Source organism: Harpia harpyja, chromosome 3, assembly GCF_026419915.1.
Source record: "Harpia harpyja isolate bHarHar1 chromosome 3, bHarHar1 primary haplotype, whole genome shotgun sequence".
NCBI lineage: Eukaryota > Metazoa > Chordata > Aves > Accipitriformes > Accipitridae > Harpia > Harpia harpyja.
In genome coordinates this window covers 67,347,137-67,370,557 of record NC_068942.1, presented here as the reverse complement: position 1 = coordinate 67,370,557, position 23,421 = coordinate 67,347,137, and the positions used below count along the sequence as shown (strand labels likewise).

At 35.8% G+C, this 23,421-nt stretch overlaps 1 protein-coding gene across 1 annotated transcript in view; it reads right to left on the bottom strand.

Annotated features, from left to right (window-relative positions):
* The window catches only part of AK7 (adenylate kinase 7), a 34,902-nt gene that overhangs the window by 3,170 nt on the left and 8,311 nt on the right, over positions 1 to 23,421 (bottom strand). The window contains exons 7-16 of the mRNA XM_052783101.1: positions 23,180 to 23,268; positions 22,554 to 22,644; positions 19,229 to 19,306; positions 18,344 to 18,493; positions 16,720 to 16,848; positions 16,273 to 16,414; positions 14,655 to 14,783; positions 12,959 to 13,027; positions 11,790 to 11,987; positions 1,649 to 1,869 (exon numbers count right to left, since the gene is read on the bottom strand). Of these exons, the coding sequence (XP_052639061.1) occupies positions 1,649 to 1,869; positions 11,790 to 11,987; positions 12,959 to 13,027; positions 14,655 to 14,783; positions 16,273 to 16,414; positions 16,720 to 16,848; positions 18,344 to 18,493; positions 19,229 to 19,306; positions 22,554 to 22,644; positions 23,180 to 23,268 (1,296 nt within the window). The remainder of the gene's footprint in view (positions 1 to 1,648; positions 1,870 to 11,789; positions 11,988 to 12,958; positions 13,028 to 14,654; positions 14,784 to 16,272; positions 16,415 to 16,719; positions 16,849 to 18,343; positions 18,494 to 19,228; positions 19,307 to 22,553; positions 22,645 to 23,179; positions 23,269 to 23,421) is intronic.

The following is a 23,421-nucleotide window of genomic DNA, read 5'->3' as shown; positions in this document are numbered from 1 at the left end:
TCTTTGCTTTGTTTTGGTTTTATTTCATTCATGTCAGTTTTCGAGGGGGATAAGACTTAAATAGACTAAAAACACAGTGAATTACATCTGCTTACACCAGCTAAAATTATTCTTGAATTCAGGTGAAATCAAATACAATGATTACACTTAAAAAGTAGGGGGCAGAGGGGCAGAAATAAAACCACCATGAGTTTTTCTTTCTTCCATTTAATAGCACTTAATAGCATGCCATAATAGTTTTAGCCAGAAGATTACTCAAAAACATTTTTATTGTCCTCTCTCATTTTATTCATCAGTAGCCTGAGTCATATATAGATATAGCAAGCAGATGACACTCTGAAGACTGCTTTTCTATACTTGAGGCATAACACAAAAGCAATGTTCAGATAAAACAGATATATCAATATATGGAAAGGATATTTACCTTATTCACTCAATCCAGGAGTGCTATTTAATAAATCCTGCAAGTGGTCTTTTGTCAGTACTCAAAGACAGCAGCTAATCTACAGTATCAAGGGCAAATGAATAGTTGCTTAGATTTCCTGAGCATCTGCCTATTTAAAAGGATAAACTTAAGCACACATTTTATTTAAACACCTACTTTGAATAATGCACGGTTTGCTCTCTTGAAAGTTAGATGGCTTTGGATTGAATATAGCTAAAAATGTGTTAACTACCCTTACTAATCTTTTATACAAGTTTACAGAGAGTACAAAATGCTATTTAATCTTGAATGAAGCTGTAAATAAGCATAGAGATAACAAAGAAAACTTCTTTACAAGCCAACATCAGACCAGTGTAAATGCTTCTTTAAAAGTGAGTAATTTCAAGCTATTATCTCCCCATTCAAATGTAAGAAAAGGATTTCTCTGTGGAATGATCAGTTTGTTTTTAAATAGCTCTAAAATAAAACAATAGAATTACTGCCTCCTGGTGAAACAACCTGACTTTGGATGTGAAGAACATTCTTATAGTATGCATTTCAGGTTATTTACCTAAAATATCCTTAGGTGTGGCAAAGTAAATAAGGAAAAAGCATCATGTGCAAATCCTGTGAGGTCAGTTAGCCTAAATACCAAGTACTTATTAAAGTATTAGCAAACAAAAAGCATCCTTCAGACTGCATCAGGTGGTCCTCACTGAACTGAGGATTCAGCTCCCAAAGGTGTTTCTCTTGCAGGCTCAGAAGCCTTTCTGCAATGCAGACTGGAATATTGATCAGTGTTGAGTTAAAAATTTGTTTGAAAGGCATGATAATTAAGACTTGGTCAGCTGCTTAGAAGTGAGCAAAATGCAAAAGTCCTAGAAGACTAGTTATGGAAAATCACCACTGATTATAGTAGTTATTTATAAATGGTAAAATAAAAAAGCTACGGCACAGCAACAACAAGAAGAGTATCATAAACGTATTTGAGAGACATGCTGATACCAACATGCCAAAAAAAAAAGGTCTGTAATCAAAAAGAGACTATATTCCTTAGGTTGGTCCTCAAAATGCAGTGTGAAGATAGTCTAACCCAGATCTAACATACGATATAAGGAACAAGAGAATTTATGCCGTACTTCCTGAGTGTATTTACATAACAGATTGCTGGAAGCCATCTAAAACACATAAATAATGGTTTCCCAAAAATATGTATTAACCTACCCACTCTTCCCAATTTGCCATCCTTTCAGCCCTTTCCTCAGCTTCCTTACGCTCTCGTTCAGCTTTTTCTTGAGCTTCTTTGACAAGACGTTCCTCAGCTGCTTTGCGTTCCAAATTCTCCTTTTCTGCATCTGTCAAACCATAATTCCGAGGTTCCCCAATTTCTTTGATGATCTCTTTTACAATAAATCTGTTCTCAGGGTCTTCAAATTTGGCTACATCTTTCAAAAAATACAAGAGAGAAATTTTCAAGACTTTTGTCAATTATCAATGGACATTAGTAAATGACTGCAAGACCTAAAAATACACAGTTTTCACGTTGTTTGAATTTTCAAGTATAAGATGTTGGTTTCAGTTGCTTATAAATGTCAATTTTTTTGCTACACAGAAGGAAGTTTTCTATATCTGATTTTCTGTACTAGTTTTGATGTCAGATATAGAAAATCCTGTTTTAAATTAAGTTAGTTAATCATTTTCAACTTCAAACATTTTTAATAATACCTAGAGAAGTAGCCAAAATCATTCTGGTCCTTTCTATTGTTCCTGATTGATGATGTGTCCCTCTTGGCAGGAAAACAAACCATTGACCCGATACAGAGGGATTTAGTGGTCAAAGTGAGGAGAGGATGCCTCCCCAAATGACCACCAAAGACCACCCGAGACCCCAGCACATGTGGAGAAGGCATTTGATGTGTCATGGTTATATAATCCTATGCATATGCATTAGTTTGAATATGTACTAGATAGGAGTAGTTTAATAAAATATATGCAATTGTTACTGTATAAAAGATGATGAACCTGGTGTGCTTGATTTGTGGAAAGTCCACCAAGCACCCACGCCTGAATAAAAAGCAATATCTCTCCTGAGTGTGTGAGATTGGTCTATTGCACACTGGGTAATGAATCCGCAACAGTTTTTGGCGACCCAGATGGGACTGCCGTGACATCTTGCCTGGATCGACTTGCCAGCCACTGGCAGGGAGACGCTGCTTTCCGGACTCCAGCATGCACTGACCTTTTGATCGGGGACTCTGCGAGTATTCTCCCCAGCTGGAGCGGGTAAGCGACACCACAGTGCAACACTTGCTAAGAGATATTGCTAGTTTGATGAATAATTGGTATATCATATGTGTTTGACAGTGACGACTGGAGTATATGATATTACAGCACTTGCATGCATAGGAAAAGCTGATCATATACATTTGACAGTGGTGATTGGATTGTATGAAATCTTGGTTGAGAATGTTCTTTCTGTGGAGAAATATGGGCGCCCAGCAGTCAGCAGAAACTCCTTGTTCACCATTAGGTTGTATTTTAAATCATTGGGGCAAGTTTGGAGGGCATCGCCTAACAAAAAAGAAGCTGACAGAGTACTGTACTCAGTGGTAGCTGAAATATAAATTGGATGATAGGGAAAAGTGGCCAGAAAGGGGATTGTTGAACTATAATGCAATTTTTAATTAATGTTGTTTCGTAGAAGATTGGATAAATGGGATGAGGTGCCATATGTTGATTTGTTTTTCTCATTAAGGAACAACCATGAAATGCCGAAAAAATGTAATCTGTTAACTTCTGATTCAAATGTAATGATGATGATGGAGGATATTAAGAAGGCACCAAGGTGTTGTTCTGCTTGTAGTATTGGGAAAAAGGTGCCTAAAACTGGAAGATGAGGAGGAGGATATCCAGATGTTAGTAGCTCCGGCTAAGGAAAGTGTTGCTAGTGGGGGGGGAAGATAGCAACAGAGGTAATGAAGCTTTTAGTCCAATAGCTGGCAGAACTCGAGTACAACAGCATCCTATAATTCAGGCCCCCCTTTGCCAAGCAGTGGGTCCGGATGGTATGCTGGTATATATAAAAGTACCATTTACGACATCAGATTTAATGAATTGGAAAGAGTCTGCCGATCGTATTGAGATAACCCTGATAAAATGTATAGCTCTTTTAGGATGATTATTGAAAACCATAACCTGGACTGGTAGGATATTCAACTATTGTTAAATAATTTGTTCACACCAGACAAAAAAAGAATGGTTATAAAAAAGGCAAGGGAGGAGAATGAAGGGCAGAATGCCAGAGATGGCCGTGACAAGTTTATGCCAATTCAGGAGCCTAATTGGAACCTGAATTCGAGTACAGGGAGGTTAATGATTAAGCAATACCACCAGCTAATTCTGTATGGAATAAAAAAAAATCGGATATCTAGACCAAAAAACCTCGCTAAATTATATCAAGTGGTACAAGGTAAAACAGAAGATCCATCTACTTTTTACGAATGATTATGCAAGGCGGCCAGGAAATGGACAGATTTAAATCCTGAAGATGAAGCTAATAAAATGTCTTTTACCACCCTGTTTGTAAGACAATCAGCACCTGATATAAGAAGGCAATTACAGAAGGTGGATGGAATGTCTGGGATGACAATATCCCAGCTGATTGAAATTGCATATAAAGTATACAATAATAGAGAAGAGGCTGAGAAAAAAGAAAATTAAAAGGAAAAATTGAAGGATAGAAAGCAAAAAGCAGCAATATTGGCTGCTGCTTTTGTCAAGGCTCAGACCATATCCAGAGGTCAAGATTTTAGAAGGGGACGAGGACAAGGGCAGAGCCGAGGGATAAGAAGAAATCTGGAATTTAGGATCCCCTTAGATAAGGACCAGTGTACTATTTGCAAAGAAAGAGGACATTGGAAAAATGAATGCCCCTAAAGACAGTCTAATCAGATTTTAACTCCTACAGCAATACCTATACCAGAGGAATTAACTGGAGTCGTTTATGAAGACTCCGATTGACAGGAACCGGGGGTTGAAAAGATAGAGTCCCCAGCCGAACTCCTCATTGAAATTAAAATGGGGAATGATGTAGTTAAGTTTTTAGTTGACACAGGAGCAACTTATTTGGCTTATTTGGTATTAAATAGTTGTAAAGGACCTATGAGTAAATATTCTATGGCTGTTATTGGTGCAATGGGAAAACGAGAGGTTAGACCCTTGTCCCGGTTTCAGCTGGGATAGAGTTAACTGTCTTCCTAGTAGCTGGTACAGTGCTATGTTTTGAGTTCAGTATGAGAAGAATGTTGATAACAGACTGATGTTTTCAGTTGTTGCTAAGTAGTGATTAGACTAATGTCAAGGATTTTTCAGCTTCTCATGCCCAGCCAGCGAGAAAGCTGGAGGGGCACAAGAAGTTGGCACAAGACACAGCCAGGGCAGCTGACCCAAACTGGCCAACAGGGTATTCCATACCATGTGACGTCACATCTAGTATAGGAACTGGAAAGTGGGGGGGGGGGGAAATCGCTGCTCGGGAACTAACTGGGTGTCGATCGGCGGGTAGTGAGCAATTGCACCGCACATCATTTGTACATTCCAATCCTTTTATTATTACTGTTGTCATTTTATTAGTGTTATCATTATCATTATTAGTTTCTTCTTTTCTGTTCTATTAAACCGTTCTTATCTCAATCCACAAGTTTTACTTCTTTTCCCAATTTTCTCCCCCATCCCACTGGGTGGGGGGGGAGTGAGTGAGCAGCTGCGTGGTGCTTAGTTGCTGGCTGGGGTTAAACCACGACAACCCTTTTTCCAACCGACTGAGTGTAAAATTGGTAACAAGATGTTTGTACATGAGTTTTTATACATGCCAGAATGCCCGTCACCTCTAATGGGAAGGGACATGTTGAATAAATTAGGGGCACAAATAACTTTTGATGCAAATAAAATAAGAATCCAAATTCTGCAAAATAATGCCTGGGAAGCGCTGATGTATGTGCTAAAGGAACACTTGGGACAGCAGAAGACAAAGAAAAGGAAGTCAACTCCGTTGCAGAAATAGAAGATGCTGTAACTCCTTTCATATGGGCAACTGAGAAACCTGAAGAGCTAAATCTGCTGAACCAGTAAAAATAGAATTGAAGGTAAGAGCTAAGCCAGTAAGATGAAAACAGTATCCTATAAAATTGGAAGCCTGTGTTGGATTGGAACCTATCATAAACAACTTCCTCAAGTATGGACTGTTGCGAGAGTGCCGGTCAGAGTATAACACTCCAATTCTACCTGTTAAAAAGCCACATTCACAGGAATATAGATTAGTATAGATCTAAGAGCTATCAATCAAATAGTAGTGGATGTACATTCAGTGGTACCTTGTCGGGGAATGCAGCAAATCTGCTGAATGCCTGACAGTGCATGAGCAGCGTGACCTTGAGCAGCTCGTAGTGTATCCTTGAGAGTCTGGAAAGTCCTGAGCAAGAAAGTGATAAGAAGAACCGTCTTGGCGAATCCGCAGAAAAACCGTTACCCAATCATGAATTGTTAGTTACTAACTAAACCAATCATATATGAACACATACCCTGAAGAAGGTTATAAAAAAGGCTTGTTAGAACAATAAAGCGGCCATTTTTGGCACAATCTCATGTTTGTCGTGTCCGTCTCTACTGCGACAGTACCTAATCCCTATATCTTGCTAACAACTATTATTGATTCTAATGTTTATTTTACAGTACTGGACTTGAAAGATGCTTTCTTCTGCATCCCTGTAGAAGAACAAAGTCAGAAACTGCTTTTGAATGGAAAAGTCCCTCGACAGGATGAAAGATGCAGTTATGGTGGGCAGTGCTTCCCCAAGGATTCAAGAATAGCCCCACGATTTTTGGTAACATACTTGCGAAGGAACTGGAACAGTGGCAAGGTAAGGAGGCTAATGTTACCTTATTAAAGTACATAGATGACATACTGCTGGGGGCAGACACAGCTGCTGGAAGAAGAGATAGAGGCAACGTCGCTGCCAGTGAACACTTCTGCTCAGAAAGCCGAACTAATTGCATTAACCCGAGCTTTAGAGATTTCGGAAGGAAAGCGGGCCAACATATACACTGACTCAAAGCATGCCTTTGGAATAATACATGCACATGGTGCAATTTGGAAGGAGAGAGGGTTATTATCACCACAAAGAAATCCTATAAAATATAGCAAAGAAATTTTGAGATTACTCGAAGCAGTCAATAAACCAAAGGAAGTGGCAGTAATACATTGCAGAGTACACCAATCTGGACAGACTGATATAATCAAAGGAAATCGAAAGACGGATGAGACTGCAAAAAGAGGTGCTTCATTCACAAAAATTGCAGCCCTAATTCCTGAAAGAGCTTTTAATGTTAATGTCCCTGAATATACAGAGAAAAAAGATAAATTGCCTGAGTTTCTAAAATGTATTAAGACTCCTGAAGGATGGTGGAAAACTTCAGATGGACAATGTATAGTTATCCCTTAAATAATGAGGGAACTTATGAAAAGAACACATGGTACCACTCATATGGGAACTGAGGCCCTGGTAGAAATGGTGAGAACAAATGCCATAGGCATTAACATGCTAAAAATTGCTAAATTACACAAGGTTGTGAAATCTGTTTGAAGAATAATCCCAAAATTCAAAGACGACCCTTACGACGAAAGGTAAGAAGAGGTTTTATACCTAGGAATTACTGGCAAATTGATTTCTCTGAATTACCAGAGTGTAAAGGATATAAATATTTATTAGCAATTGTTGATACCTTTTCAGGTTGGTCAGAAGCTTTCCCGTGTCACACCAACAAAGCCAGGGAGGTAGTAAAAGTGCTTTCGAAAGAAATAATACCTAGGTTTGGAGTTCCCAAAGGATTTTCTTCAGATAGGGGACCCCATTTTGTAGCAGAAATCATACAGGAAATTTCTAAATTCTTACAGATAAAATAGGATCTACACACTCCATGGAGACCATAGTCTAGTGGGAAAGTAGAAAGAATGAATCAAACAAACAACAAATTAGAAAATTTTGTCAGGAAACTCAGATGAAATGGATTGAAGTCTTGCTTCTGGCATTACTTAAAATCAGAATAACACCTAGGACAAAAGAGATTAGTCCATTTGAAATATTGTATGGAAGGCCTTGTGTTACAAATTTGACTGGAAAAGATAGTCAGATGTACCTGAAAGGAGAACAAATCTTGGGGGATTATTTAATATCTTTGGGCAAAGTCATTAACTCTCTCCATTGATACATCCAGGTTAAAGCTCCTGTGCCTTTGGATTCACCAGTACACCCCTTCAAGCCAGGAGACAGTGTATCTGTGGATGTGGAAAGATGAACCACACTCATGGAGAAGTGGAGAGGACCCTGTCAAGTGCTACTGACTACAAACACTGCAGTGAAGCTCCAGGGAGTTGAATCCTAGATTCACTATACTAGAATAAAGAAGATACCACCCCCCTTACGGACTTTCACACCAAAGGACCTTTAAAATTGAAACTAAAGAAAAACCAATATTAAGTTACAGTATAGTATTCTTGCAGAAACAATAATGAAGTTGCTAGTGGTTGTAAATATTTTGATAATTTGGGTGAAGAATAACAATCCATTATGTAGACCAGGAATTCACAAAGGAATAGTGTGAGACTTAGGATGGATATTAGATACCATCATAAGTCTCAAAGAGGGAAATATTGATGTCAGATATAGAAAATCCTGTTTTAAATTAAGTTAGTTAATCATTTTCAACTTCAAACATTTTTAATAATACCTAGAGAAGTAGCCAAAATCATTCTGGTCCTTTCTATTGTTCCTGATTGATGATGCGTCCCTCTTGGCAGGAAAACGAACCATTGACCCAATACAGAGGGATTTAGTGGTCAAAGTGAGGAGAGGATGCCTCCCCAAATGACCACCAAAGACCACCCGAGACCCCAGCACATGCGGAGAAGGCATTTGATGTGTCATGGTTATATAATCCTATGCATATGCATTAGTTTGAATATGTACTAGATAGGAGTAGCTTAATAAAATATATGCAATTGTTACTGTATAAGAGACACACCTGATGAACCTGGTGTGCTTGATCTGTGGAAAGTCCACCGAGCACCCACGCCTGAATAAAAAGCAATATCTCTCCTGACTGTGTGAGATTGGTCTATTGCACACTGGGTAACAAATCCGCTTTTAGGACAACAGTTTCAGCTAAAATAGTTTGTTATTTTAAGATGATGTAAAGGAGAAATATATTAAAATAATTTTTAAAACTCTTCTGTTTATCAGTTGCAGCTTTCCTAAGTTTTGAAACTTGAAAATGAGGTCATTCAACTATCAGAGATGTTCTTGTCACTACTCTTACGTCAACTTATCCAGATGCATAAAACCATCAGCTTTTGACCCTATCTCCCCCGCAGGTTACACAATAGGTTGTAAGGATTTGGCAACAAACTCCAAAGTTTTCACTCATACAGATTTACAAATACATAGACCTATCTCTAGTTGAATTCTTACTGTGTTATATCTACAAAACAAATCTGTAGCTTCATGTAGGAGCATAGAGACTGAGCAAGACTTTCTCTTTCATTTCATTCCTTCTCCTTTTAATTGCTGGAGGCTACTTGCATATTAAACTTGCAAAAAAAGAAGGAAAAGAAAAAACACAGAAAAATGGAGACTGTCTCCAGGGCTTTCTGGGCTCTGTATGCATTCAGTGTGGGGAGGCATCTGGCAGAAAGGATATAGAAATGTGCATGGTAAATAGGAAAAGTGGGCATTTCAGGTATCCAGAGAATACAAAGATAAAGGGCTTGTTCAGTGGTAAGGGACTGGAGATGTAAAGGCATAGAAATTGGTAAGGAGAGCAAGCAGAGGAAGGGGAAAACCCAGAACAACTGGAATACAGAATTTAGATGAGAAGCCAGTAGTCCCTACTCCACAGTCCTCTGCTTTATGAAGTTATTTTGAAAGCCATTGGCAAAGTATGCTTCTCATTTCTTTCTAATCACTAATTCAGACAGAAGATAGCTGTCTAATACTAACACCATTATTCTAAGAATTTAAGTGTTTGTGATTTGGACCTGAAGTACAAACTCTGCTAATGAATTGAGGAGAAAGCTAACATAATTCTACATAATAAAATTTCTTTTACAGCTTCTTCTTTCAAAAAATCAGGAATTACATTCCTGAAGTATTCCATATTAAAAGAATAATACATTTTCTATGTCAAGCAGTCCATTGTTTCTGCAATTTTAGCTGCACCTGGATATAAAAATTACAGTGCAAACCACTTGTCTAGTCATTTAAAGTATTGCTAAGAACTCTCTCAGCATTCAATTTGAGGTGTCAAAGACTCCATTTTTTTCTTAGATGGCCAAGCAAGATTACAATGCAAATATTACAGCAATCATAATTAACTGCATTTATCCCTCCAAATAAATACCTTTTAAATAAAAAATGAGGTTAGCACTGATGCTAATTGAGAGGAAAGATCACCAGAAAAGGAGTTTGTAAATTAAGATCTTCAAAGGAAATTGCTGTTATAACTTTATCATGCCTTTTTGTAGATGATCTAACATGCCTGTGTTACTATCCCCAATTTGCAGATGAGAAAAACAAGAAACAAGATAACTGACCTGCAGACTTCATTCAGTGAGTCACTGTAGCAAAGGAGGGTTTCCAGAATCTTGAAGCCCACTCCTTTGTACTAATCATATTTCAGACTCAGAAAAAATAATAATCATAAAAGCATTTCATAAAGCCATACGTTATGATTTTCTAAAATTAAAGTGGAAGAAGCATTTGATTAATTTGAGTCAATATTTAACAAATCAAACACAATTTTTTAACCATTTCTCACTAAATTCCTTCCGAGTATGACTGAGAAAGCAGTTGGCGGTCTGCTTAAATCTGATGCTACTTAATTCTATGGATCTGATAAAACATCTGGAACATCAGCTAGAATGGAGGGGTATTGGCAGAGCTTCAGTTCCTCACTGAAGTTATCTTTGTAATCTGTCCTTACCATTTTACAACAGAACCCTATGTGCTTGCATACTTTGGTGGGTAACAATCAGTGATGTGATTATAGGTAAAAAGGCAGTTCCTGAGATAAACAGGACCTAAAGACAATGCTCCTTTGAAGATAAGAATCAACACTATAAACTGAATGTGAAAATCATCTGGAAGTCACTGAACGTCAGAGTTGTGAAAACTCAATAATTAAAATTAGTAGGCCAGTGAGTTTCCTTATTAGGAATGGACTAGAGTTTAAGAGTAATCTTTGGGCATAATTCTTAACAGAAAACACTGCAAGAGTCTACCACAGAGTATACACTTTATAGTCCCCACCAAAATAAAACATGGTCTTGGACAGTGCTACTACTTGCATATCCAGAAGTGTATAAAATAAGAATATGACCAATTGATGGCATCAGACCTTAATATTTACCATTTCTTATTTTACTTTCTGTAGCAGAATTACCTCAATTCTAAAATGATTCTACTAACACACTATTTTTTTCCTCTGCTACGCTTTCTAACAACACAAGTATGGTATTACTCTCAAGAAAATCTCCATGACTGACATTAAATTAAAAAAAACTTAGGAAATCAATTATGAGTGAGGCTGTTGAAAAACTAACTTGTCATAACTCATCTCAAATGGACATTCCAACTATCAGCAGTTTGATTTTAGTTGCAGGGTTTTCCCCCTGTTCTTTCTTTTCTCCCCCCCCCCCCCCCCCAATTTTTCTTAAGAATGCCGCCACCCTGATCTCACTGTTTTTGAATAATCAGATTATAGTAATTTTCTCAAGATTTCCCAGTGATCACAATTTTCTAGATAGTGTGCAGGGACGACAAATTTTCTCACATACAGGTAGAGTGCAAAACAGATTCAGCCCTAGCCTTTCACCTTTAATTTCTAATAATTTTCTTTCATGCTTCATCATTTGCATATTACCCATATATTGTCATGGCACCTGAGGATAAGTCTAAAGAGAAAATATAAGCAACTATAATATTGAAAGTCCATGAAAATATACTATTACACCAATCTGGAAGCATGCCAGTGTGGAGGTCTGTAACATAAGTCAGAAAATTATTTTGATAATTTAGACTACAAAAATGAACAATTAAACCCCCTATTTTTTAAAACAGGTTAACCGTATGAGAACAATTCAGAATCCCTCTGAGTATACAGATATTTTTGCAGGTATATAATTAAATGATTGTTGTATCTGTATTCTGCAACGTTAATTAAAAATATTATTTATAGATGTACACTTACTATATGATCTTCGCAAGTGTTAAATTTGTAACAATACAATTTTTTAAATTTTATTATTTCATACCAATAAACTGAGGATGTATTTCAAGTTCATCAAAATAGTTGAGAACAGTCTTATCTTCTGTGTTTAAGTCTCTGAAGAGATTCAGAGATTGCAGGAACTGGTCCTGGGTATAATGAGTTCCAGCAACAATTCTCTCTGGCAGATTTATTATTCTCTTTATAAGGAATTCATCAGATGCAGTCAAAGAAATAACAAATTCTGTGAAGAAGAACACATTATCAGCGCCCATATATTGTTTTTCCTCTGTCTTACCTATTTTGTGTTAATAACAGATTTTAAACAACAATCCTGCAAGTCAAACAATCCAACAAACCCATGCCTAAGGTACTTGTTTTGGGAGAGAAAGTGGTATTTCTCCAGCACATCATAATAATTCATTCACATTTCTCCTTTTGAAATGGAGGCTAAAAGTGGTTTTGTTTATGAATAACAGAAATTATTTACTTCAGAAATAAGCAACTCATAAGTGGTTACAAACTTGTTAGAAGTCTGCTTTTTAAATCAAACCTTCATGTATGTGCAAGGACCAGGGAATTTTTCAGAAAGTTCTGAATTTTCTTCACTTCTGAAGCCAGTAAATTATCATTTACTGAAACACTAAGCATTTGAGATATTCAGCCTTTATACTATCTAACTAGACATCTGTAATGCAAAATATACCAAATGTATTGTTTGAATGAAATCAAAACTTCCAAAGAAATCAAAATAGCGAAAACACCAGGATGAAGCCATTTCTGCATAGATGAAAACCACTCTATTTTAATTCCCAACTTAACTGATGCATTAAAATGAATTTGGTAACATCTTTCAAGATATCACACTAAAGATAAACTTATGGTTTTTTAATATGCCAAGTTCAGGAGCTCATGTTTATTCCATTAATAGCTGCTGTAATGACAACAAAGGCAGCTACTATTATCAGCCAACAGTTGATGGTATTTTCACAAAAAGAAAAAAAAGAAGAATAAAACACCCACAAACTGAACCAAAACCTTCCTTTTGATTAATTGTTCACTTTCAAATAAGAGGGCAGCAGCATTATACAAATTAGATATTTATTTATATTAAATTAAATATGAACAGATGGAGTGATATTTTAGACCTCTCGTTGGTGGCAGCAGTACTTGAAAATTCCTCTGTTTATTTAAAAAGAAATCTATCAAACTTACCAGGTATGATTAATATATCACATTTAGTTATTTTGCCTTTAATTTCTTCTTCTTCATCTTCGCTTTCCACTAAAACAAAAGTAAGAAATTATTGACATTTTTATTTGAAGCAACAATATCATTATATTTGCTAAAAATGTGCCAGTACAAACACAGGTTTGTCTACATTCAAATTATACTAATTGTTGGAAATTAATCTAACCTGGACACCAGTTTAGAGAATTCAGTAAGTAATTCGTACTGCTACCTTGGGACACTAATTCTACCTTGGGACACTAAGAGTTGTTTGCCTATACAGTGGAAGTATGCACTTGCATACACAGTTTTAAAATGTGTCCCTACTGCTGTCCTCACTCTGGCCTCTCTTCCTGACAAGTACATTATTCTGCCAAAAACAGAGACAGGGCTCAGAACAGTAAGTAGAAATGTTTTATAGTAGGATGGTTAAAATGGTTTCTGCCACTAAGTCTCTGCTATTTTGTATAGTCAGTAAAACTGCATGAAGAACATCAGCTGAGCATGATAATTTGCAGACCAGCATATTAAACTGAACAAGACTGGGTTTAGTTTTCCTTCAAACCTCATGATGTAATTTACATATGGAGACGATTCTTGGTCTTAATGCATGGACAGTGCTTGCTCACAATTTGAAGTGTATGTCGCAGAGCTCCTCTAAGTCATATCTACTGTAGCTGATCTAATATACCCACTCTAATCTGGCTCACAAAACATGTATTGGTGCACTGGCTGGATCCCTCATTAAGCAGCCCTTAAATATTATGAGGAAATTCTGCTTTAGAGCTTGCTTGAGGGCAGTAGACCAACACAGAACAAGAAAGCATCCTCCATATTTGTGCATTTCCTTAGTACTTTGCCAGCAAATATAGTCTGAAAACTATCTTGTGATTAAATTAAAAAAGGTGCATTACAATCCTTCGTACATTTTAAGCAGCATGTGAAAACAGCTTTGTTTTGTATACTGTACTGCAGTCATTACAGTGCTGTCATGGTTTAAGCCCAGCCAGCAACTTAAGCACCACACAGCTGCTCACTCACTCCCCCCTGCTCCCAGTGGGGTGGGGAGGACAATTGGAAAAAAAGTAAAACTTGTGGGTTGAGATAAGAACAGTTTAATAAATAGAATAAAATAAAATAAAATAAAATAAAATAAAATAATAATAATAATAATGATGATGATGTAACAAAAAGAGAGAGAAATAAACCCCCCCCAACCCCAAGTGATGCACAATGCAGTTGCTCACCACCTGCTGACCAATGCCCAAGCAGCAATCTGCCCTTCCGAGCCAACTCCCCCAAATTTCTATACTGGCCATGACGTTCTATGGTATGGAATATCCCTTTTGCTAGTTTGGGTCAGCTGTCCTGGCTATGCTCCCTCCCAGCTTGTGCACCTGCTTGCTGGCAGAGCATGGGAAACTGAACAATCTTTAACTTAGGATAAGCACTACTTAGCAACAACTAAAACACCAGTGTGTTATCAACATTATTCTCACATTAAATCCAAAACACAGCACTGTACCAGCTACTAGGGAGGAAATTAACTCTATTCCAGCTGAAACCAGGACAAGTGCTGATGCACTTCTAATACTATGGCACTGAGAACAATAATGATAATGACAATATTAGCAGCAATAAAACCAAAAGCAGTAATAAACCCAAAAGCAGCAGTACTTACAATTAAAAAGATCTTTTGCCTGGTCATAGGTCTCCGGGAACCCATCTAAAACATATCCCTGATTCCTACAAGGCATAGATTTGAGCTTATCCTTCACAAATTTAACAACATACTGATCATCTAGATGACCTAAGACACAAAGAAGGTTAACAGGTATCTAGTTTATGGAAAAGAGATATCTGAAATTATTTTATTAACATTTTAATTCATTTATCAGAGAAACTTCTATTTAGACCCTAAAAAATTTATGTATTTTGAGTTACTATTTGTATATTACATGTTGTCAGTGGTCTATGGAATATAAATGTGCAGCTATAAAATAAAATTGCATTTGAGTTTACAAAGATATAAATATTAGAACTTTAAGGATACTAAACATGAAATTATTTTTTTTAGAAAAATGCAATCAGATTTTAATAGAAGCAGCAAAGAAATATTTATAGAAAAAAGTGACAAAACAATCGTTTTCTATTTACAATTAACAGTAAGACTTAAAGATAGTCTTGCAAAACAAACGTGAGATAGATTTTACAAGTTTCATTTTCAGATCAATAGATTGAGATATGAAGCGGTTTATTAACTTGGCCTACATTGTTGAACAAATGTGTGGGAGTAAAAAGTTTGGTTTGACCTGATTTTTTGTCCTTTTGCAACCATTGACTCCAGTTTCCTACTTTATTTTGCTTCAGCTTTTAAAAGTCTTAAATATTTATAAACCATTGTAATCATAAAAGTTTGTTACTATTTTAAAAGGCATTATTATTTTAAACAACAAAGCAAGGCATGTAGAAGAGATGCTGCCATAGATGTCATTATTGAAGCTTTTGGGTGCGTTGCAAGTTCATTGCTTTGCAGATACACAAGATCCAACTCAGGTAAACCTTTAGTGATAGGATGCATTTTTAAGGATCACTTTATACTGCACGGAAAATGTTAAGCACTGATTCAAAACCTACATGACTTTATTCATATGTAGATTCTAATTACTTTTCATTAATGGCAATTTTTATGGACCTTTTTCAATCTGCAGACTTTAAAATTCTTTACAGGCTTCAGTAAATACTATTTACTTTTTAGAAATGGCCAAAATGAGGTATAAGGTAATTTAAAAACCCCACAATTTCATATGACAGTGTACTAATTCTTTTTCTTACTAGAATACTTTTCTTTTTTGAAAATTTGATAAAGATATGCTTCACTAACTTTTTACTTTATATTATATAAATTATGCTCCCTGTTCTGAGAAGAAAACATGAAGTTTTTAAAAAAATCTGGGCAAGAATCTAATGCTTCTGAGTATACTGTTGTTACTTATATCAACTTTTAAGGTAAAAATAACTATATAAAATGTATAAAGAAGTAGAAAGATGGAACTTCTACAATTAAAAAAGCACCACATTATTTAAAAAGTGTATCACTTTTGATATACAAGGTATGTAATGTATAATGTAAAACATTGTATTTGATTTTTAAATAACGTACGTACAAATGGACAGGGCATGATTCTTGCTTTTAATAGGACTAAAAGTTCTAAAGCACCAATTTACTTCCTGGTCTTCCATTTGCATAGGGTTGCACTAGTTACCTAAATCCCACCTTAGTACTTTGTATTTCCTACCTGCATTCTGCTCCATGCTTTCTTTTATTCTAGCTAATAACTCGTGTGCTGCTTCTACATTTTTACCCCCCTCTTCTTCATCATCTTCTCCCTCTTCTCCCGCACCGTCAGAGTACAGTTCTTTAGGAGCCACAATGTTCTCCTGAAGACAAGATCAGAAATATGAATGTGCTCAGAAATTCCACAGTCAAATTTCTTTTATACACAGATGTAATAAAGGAAAACAAAAAAATTAAACAATTCATTTCATGTATGCTCCTGGACAGTGAGATACTGAGCAACTTTCAGTCTCTAAAAAGAGTTCAGTGCATCCCCCAGAGGTGATCAGTATGTCAAAAGAGATTTCCATTCTAAAATAATGGAATTATAACTAATTTTTAAATGGTGCCAAGCACTGTAAAATCACAGAAATTAAAATAATAGCAATATTAGAAAACAGCAACACACCAGATTTGCTATTGTTTCAGAAATCACATCATTTATCTTAATGTGATGTAGCTTGTAGTGTTTGCAGAGCTCTTCAGCAATGGTAGATTTGCCAACCCCAGGAGGACCATGAATGCAAACTTTGAGAGGCTGGGAAAAAAAGGTAAAGATATAACATCATTCAAACAACATTCAAACAAATGCTTTTATGTAAAAGGAACAATCTTTTTCCTATAACTAATAGGAAATAACAATTATTATAATTAAAACTGAAAATATATTTTAGCTTTATTCATTTATTTATTTCTCACTGAGTATCTCCTATATCATCCACAGGCTTTGAGTAACACAGTTACTTAATTTAAATGTACAACTTTACCATTGGAGAAAAAGCACGCTTCTATTTAATAGACTCATAGACCAACTTATAGTGGCACTATTAGTGTTTGAATGATCAAAAGAGACAGAACACAACCCCATAGATAGGATGCAGTGAATTTTGGAATGAGGTGGCAGATATTCTACTATATACATGTAATAGCTCTATTTCCCAGCTGAGGCAGAGTTGCTGTCATTGCAATGGTTATTTTGACCTCAAAAATTTCAGATCGATCACAATCTTAAGATATTATCATTTTAGCTTACGTAGCCCATGGATGAGTAAGTGTAATTAAGACTCCAGTATACACTTATTAAATATATTATGCAACAAACTCAAAATCATACATCATTAACTGCCTCCCTTAATTCAGTAGATCTGACAGTGCAAACTCTGCAAATTTAATAGAGTAGTGACAGGGACAGAGGTCTAGCTAGCCTCCCCTCTCCTTGCCACTTGGTATGTCTATATATTGTACTGAATTTCTTTGAATTACATGCTTACGTACTCCGATGCATTAGTTTAACCCAAACACAGATCTGATAGTTCTTTCAGAGGTATGCATGGACTTTTAATGAACAACCTCAAATGATGGTAGTTGTGTTTTGCTTTACACCTCCTGAACTCTTGTTCTAAGTTTGAACAAGATTTAGACACACTGAACAGCTTTATCATACCAATCAATACTTGAATGTATGCAAGCAATTTTCTGCACCTTTCAATAACCTTCCCTATACATTTGAATACAGAAGTTCTAAATACTAAGCTAACATAGGAAACAGCAAAGTTGCTCAGTGCATTACACAATAGAGCAGGGTAAAATGAAAGCTACATTGCAATTGAATATCCTGGGTCACTAAATATAATGAAGGACATAAAATACTCCCCGAACTACTGACTGTTATAAAAAAGCTTAAATAAGAGATACACTTACTGTGTTCTTGAAACAAAATATACCAGGAATGCCATATATTGCATACAGAAACTAGTTTCAGAACAGCAGCTTTTCCATCAGGAAGCTTATTTGTGCTTACAGGGTTTCAGTTTTAGGCACAAAAGAAATAAAACTTAATGATTATTGTTTTAATTAATATTCCCTCTTTTTTAAGTTCTTCAATTTAATTTTCAGTTTTTATGTTCACTTACTTTGCATCTATATCAGCCTTCCATGTATTTTTAGTTAAAGAAATTAAAGCTTGTGTTTATATAACCTTTTCTGTTGGGAAAAAAAAGAAAGGCACACTTTAAGGTACACCAAACCATTACCAGTAATCCTCGACTTTGCTTGTATTCCTTGACGATTTGTTCAATGTTCTCCACCAGTCCTGCCTGAGCAACCCACTTAATGTTGAAAGTCTCTTTCAGAAACATAGATTCCATTTGCAGGTTCACAAGCAACATATCCAAATGCATTTGCTGAGGGAGCAAAAGTACATTTATTTACAGACTTAAGCTATGCATGTTAAAAGAACACTGTTAGCTTAAACTAGAGGCAAGAATGGAAGGGTGAGAATAGAAAGACTTAAAGTACAGGGAAAGCAGGTTTGCACACAAAGCAAAACAGACTTTTTAAAAATATAAACATTTTCAATGTTTATTTGTATTTGGGTATTCTTATGAACTATTAGAACAGGAAACATTAAACAATTATTATGTACAGTACAAAGTTTTCATATAATTGCAGTGAATAACCTCTTTCATAAAGTTATCAAATCCAATCTTAAAACTACTACGTTTGTAATTAGTTTATTTCTCCTATGAGCAGTTTATTTCAGATAAATAGATGAATACAACATAATTTATGTATGCTGTGTTCATCAGCCTTAGTAGCACCTAATTATTAACTTTTTTTGTTATTTTTATCATTTTGTATAGGCTTTTTTAGAGCGCTCCAGTATGCTCAGTGTAACAGTGACATCAGAGCTCCACTGCTTTTCTAAATCAGGCTGTAACTCCTCAAAACAATCTGTTCTATGATGGTAAATTTTAGTTTGTTTATTTTCTAAATTCAAACCCACTGTATATATTTTTAGGCATGTTTTAGGGTTAAATTTTTCTGGTGAAATAAAAAAAAGAATTTACATATTTTATGATATTATACTTTTAAGTTTACAACCTTTCCTTAAGTAATAAAGGGAAAACAGTACTAACTGTTAAGTCTTTGCTCAGGAATGCATTTTCTTTTGGAATCTTCTCAATTTTTCCTGGTCCAACATTTTTACTGATACACTATCAAGAAAAAGAAAAAATACACTTATCAAATCAGATTCTTAGAAAAAATTGTACAGGATTTATGCAGATAAAATATGTGCTTTAAATTTTATGTTACACTATACCTGAAAAATCAGTATACTGATTTGAAATAGGCAGATCAAAGAACAGTATATTAACTTTAATGTTAGTATTAAACACCTTTGTTTTGCTATATATCACTTCCTCTTTAGTACTTGCCATGAAAAAAAACCAAACAACAAACAAACAACCCAGAACCACAGAAAAGTGTTCCGAAGCTCTTAAACCTATGTACAACTTCCTACTGCTTAAGAACTATTGGAGAACTATTTTATTTCCCAGCACTTTCACCTCTGGTTCTTGAAGTATTTAATCATGTTAACAATCAGGACGGGGTTTTAGATCAATGCCACCAATGACTCTCCATATTACCTTTTTCATCTCATCATTAGACAGAAGTTGTTACTTACTCCTACAGCCCTTTAAAATAGATTTTAAACCCCACTAGATTCCATGAAATCATAAAAATTGATACAGAGCGTCAGATCAAATCTACAATATATTCCAGCATTCTCTCTCCAGCGATGTCAATTAGTGGACACCTAAATGAAAGTAAGAATGGGAAAAGCATATACGATACTCCTTCCAGATACTCTTCTAATCTTACACTATTTTCAGCTTGGAGACTTCCTAAACTAGAAATAGCTGCTGTATATTTAAGTAACTCTCAAGGTATTTCTCTCCCATGTATCTTTTCCAGATTTCCGCTGGGCTGGTACAGCTCCCTGCCAAGACAGTTCTCTGCAGTGCGCTCTGCAACGCTCTCTCCACTGGCAACTTCCTGTCTCTACAAGAACTGTCCACTTACTCCTGCCCGCAATTTCCAATTTCTAAACAATCACACACCCATGAAAGGACCTAACCACTTTTCTCAGGGTGCCTAGCTGCTTCTCAACAGCTTTTGGTGAAGTACGTCTCTGAAAGCCTTTGGGAAATTCAAGTAGACTACATCAGCTTGCGCGCCCTTATCCACATTGCTGGTCACATTAAAGAATTTCAGGAGGTTTCCAAAGTATTTGAAAGTACTTTTTTGGAAAGTATTTCTTGGGAAGGTATTTTACAAAAGTCACATTGACTCTTCCCAAATAGATCATATGTATCTGGGTGTCCTTTAATGCAATTAATTTATTGTAATGTCTAATAATATACCTGGTTATTAGCCAATGGTATTAGGCATATTGGCCTGTAATTCCCAAAACATTTCAGGAACCTATCTTTTTACACTGGCATCACATTTATCATTCTCCAGCCTTCAAGTGCCAGGACGGTGCTAAACAGCAGGTTGTAAGTGTGAATTAGCAATTCAAAGTTATTTCATCCTTGAGTGATTTCAGACCTTAACTACAGTTACTTTAGTTTTATACAGATCCTCTAACAAGTTATCCACAGAGATCCTGAAGCATTAAGATGCTTCCAAATTCTTACCCATGCCCACTAATGTAAAGCATCTCTGCTGTGGGCTTGTCTTCTCTAAGTGCTCCTTTTATACCATAATCATCAATTTGCCTTATAGTTTTTTTGGCAAGTGTTTGAAAAAAGGATATTAATTTTGAGTCTTTCCTGATAGTTGATCTTCAAGTGTTTTTTCACTTAACCTGCCAGATTTCATAATCTTTTCTATTCTATTTTCTTCATCTGGACATAACTGTTACATTAAAAAAATCAAATCTGATTACAGCTAAAATCTTAGGAAGATAAAGTTATAGTGTGTGACTATAGTAGTTAAAGAACTTAAAGAATGTGTAGTACTGTACTTTTAGCTGATTATTGTTGGCTTATATTTTCCTTTAAGAAGCCAAGAAGATTTGCTTCTTGGAAACTCCCTACCTTTCCCATCTTGATAACTGAAAGACCAATCATTGAAAAGGTTAGATTTCAAAAAAGAACATAGTATACATTTTTATGCAAACTAATATAGATAGTGATGAGAATCATACTGCGCAGAATCAGCTAAAAGAGGTCAAGAAGCGGACAAGTGAGGAAGACTATGAAAGACCACCAGAGGGCTTCTGAAGACCACCAGAGACCTTTGCTGCGCCTGCGTGAAGAGACATATACATATGCTAATGATTTACTGGAAAGTTGATGATTATGTATAACATTTCCCAGAAACTTAATGAATATGTATAACAGGTGTGTATTTAACTGTATCATTAGACAAGACAGGTGCACACGATAGGTGGAGCGATCCCCCGTGTGTGTGCCCAGCGCTGCAATAAAGGAGTGCCTGCTTCTTAACTTCTCATTGCTGTTAAGGAGTTTTATTCCGGATTTCGGCAACATAACCATAACTTTTTGAAGTCTGACATCTTGTTTTTTTCAACCTACAATTTAACCATGCTAATTTTCATTTTCTCTTTCCCAAAGTTCTGTTTATAAGTAGCATGCAATGGCCTTATACAGCTAATATTGTAAGTTTCAATAGCCTCTACCGTTCTCCTCTAAGGACTTAATATTTTTAATGTCTTTTGTGTTCATTTTTATATAATGCTCTTTCCTATGGTTGACTATAGCTGCAAAAGTTATTTTGACCTTTGCTTCTTCCATAGGAAGGTTGGCTAATTGCACTATGGTCACTTATACAGAATGGCTCTTCGAATATTAACTTTTCAGTGAGACCCTGTGTATTTACCTGAACCAAAACAAAGGTTGCATCTTCTTGTGAGCTCCCTAACACACTGTTCCATGCAACACTCTTTGACACAACCAAAAATATTGGGCTCTTATATTTGGTCCTTATGTAACATTTGCTCAATCTACATGATCATGTCTCCTATTATATTGTATTAGTTGACTCTCACTATCAGTGTACAGTTCAACAGTATCAGCAAGACTATTTCTAGACTTGGAAAAACAAGATATCTTCCAACAAAATGAAGTGAAAAACATCTTAAAAACTTTGAGTATCTAATTACAGTACTGTGAATCCTGTAACAATTCACCAGAACTTTCTTAGGTAAAATGTCTACCTAAGTTAATGATAATACTGCAAAAGTTAGTTCTGCAAAATCAGGTCCAACTAGTGTATTTTGTTCAAAGGACAGAAGTCTTGGAGGATTTCAAAATAATTTTCTATATCATTTACTACACAAGATAATGCAGGAAGACCTAGGAACTTCTACTTCAGTACAATGTATAGCTTTTAAAACCTTAAAGATATCTGGAAAAAAAAAAAATCTCTTACCTTTATTAATTCTTGAAGTGTGTGCATAGATACATCTACTGCAAGTATATAGTGAGACCTTGGCCTGTGGTCTGCTATATTTTGTAACACCCTGAAACACAGCAAGTACAGCCAGGGCCAGTAGTTAGAGGAGTATACTAGGCTTTCATTGTTAAATGCATTTCAGAAACAGTACAAAGAGTTTATAAAATCTTGCAGAACTTTTCAGAGCATGACATTTTCACATATATTTTCCTTAATAAAGAAACACAGGTAGATATTTTATTTGGAAAGGAGTTCAAAGGATAAAAAGCAACATCTGTAGAAGATATTAACTTAGTCTGCTGTAGAGTCCATGATCCATTTCCAGTTCTGTGCCAGTTAACTGGTATCACAGTCTAGATTGAACATTGCTAGTCTTTTCGTAAAAGCATAGCACCAGTGCAACACTCACATAAGGTTTCCAGAAGGCACATCTAGTACTAAAGAAATGGAAGTCTCTGTTTGACTCAGTAAGAAGGGCCAAAGAGTGCTCTTAAACCCACCCACCCCAACTTAAAAGCCTCCGTACTCTCTAGTAGATTTGGATTTGTTATCTAGCTAGGTATCAATTATTGTCTATGTGATTTTTTTTTTTTTTAACTTACGCTGCTAAATCAAGAACATGAATGGTTGGAATAAAATTGTTTCCATCTCCAAAAACAGGTATTGTAGGAGTCTCACTAAGCCAACCTATCTGAAAACACAAATAGAGAATGAAGTAAGGAGGAAAAGGTTACTTTTAACCAGAGCTTAAAAAAGGAGCATTTGTTTACGAGGCAAATCTATATATTCAGGATTTAAAGTTCAGTTTCTTGAATGATTAATGGAACTGCAGTAAAGGAAACAA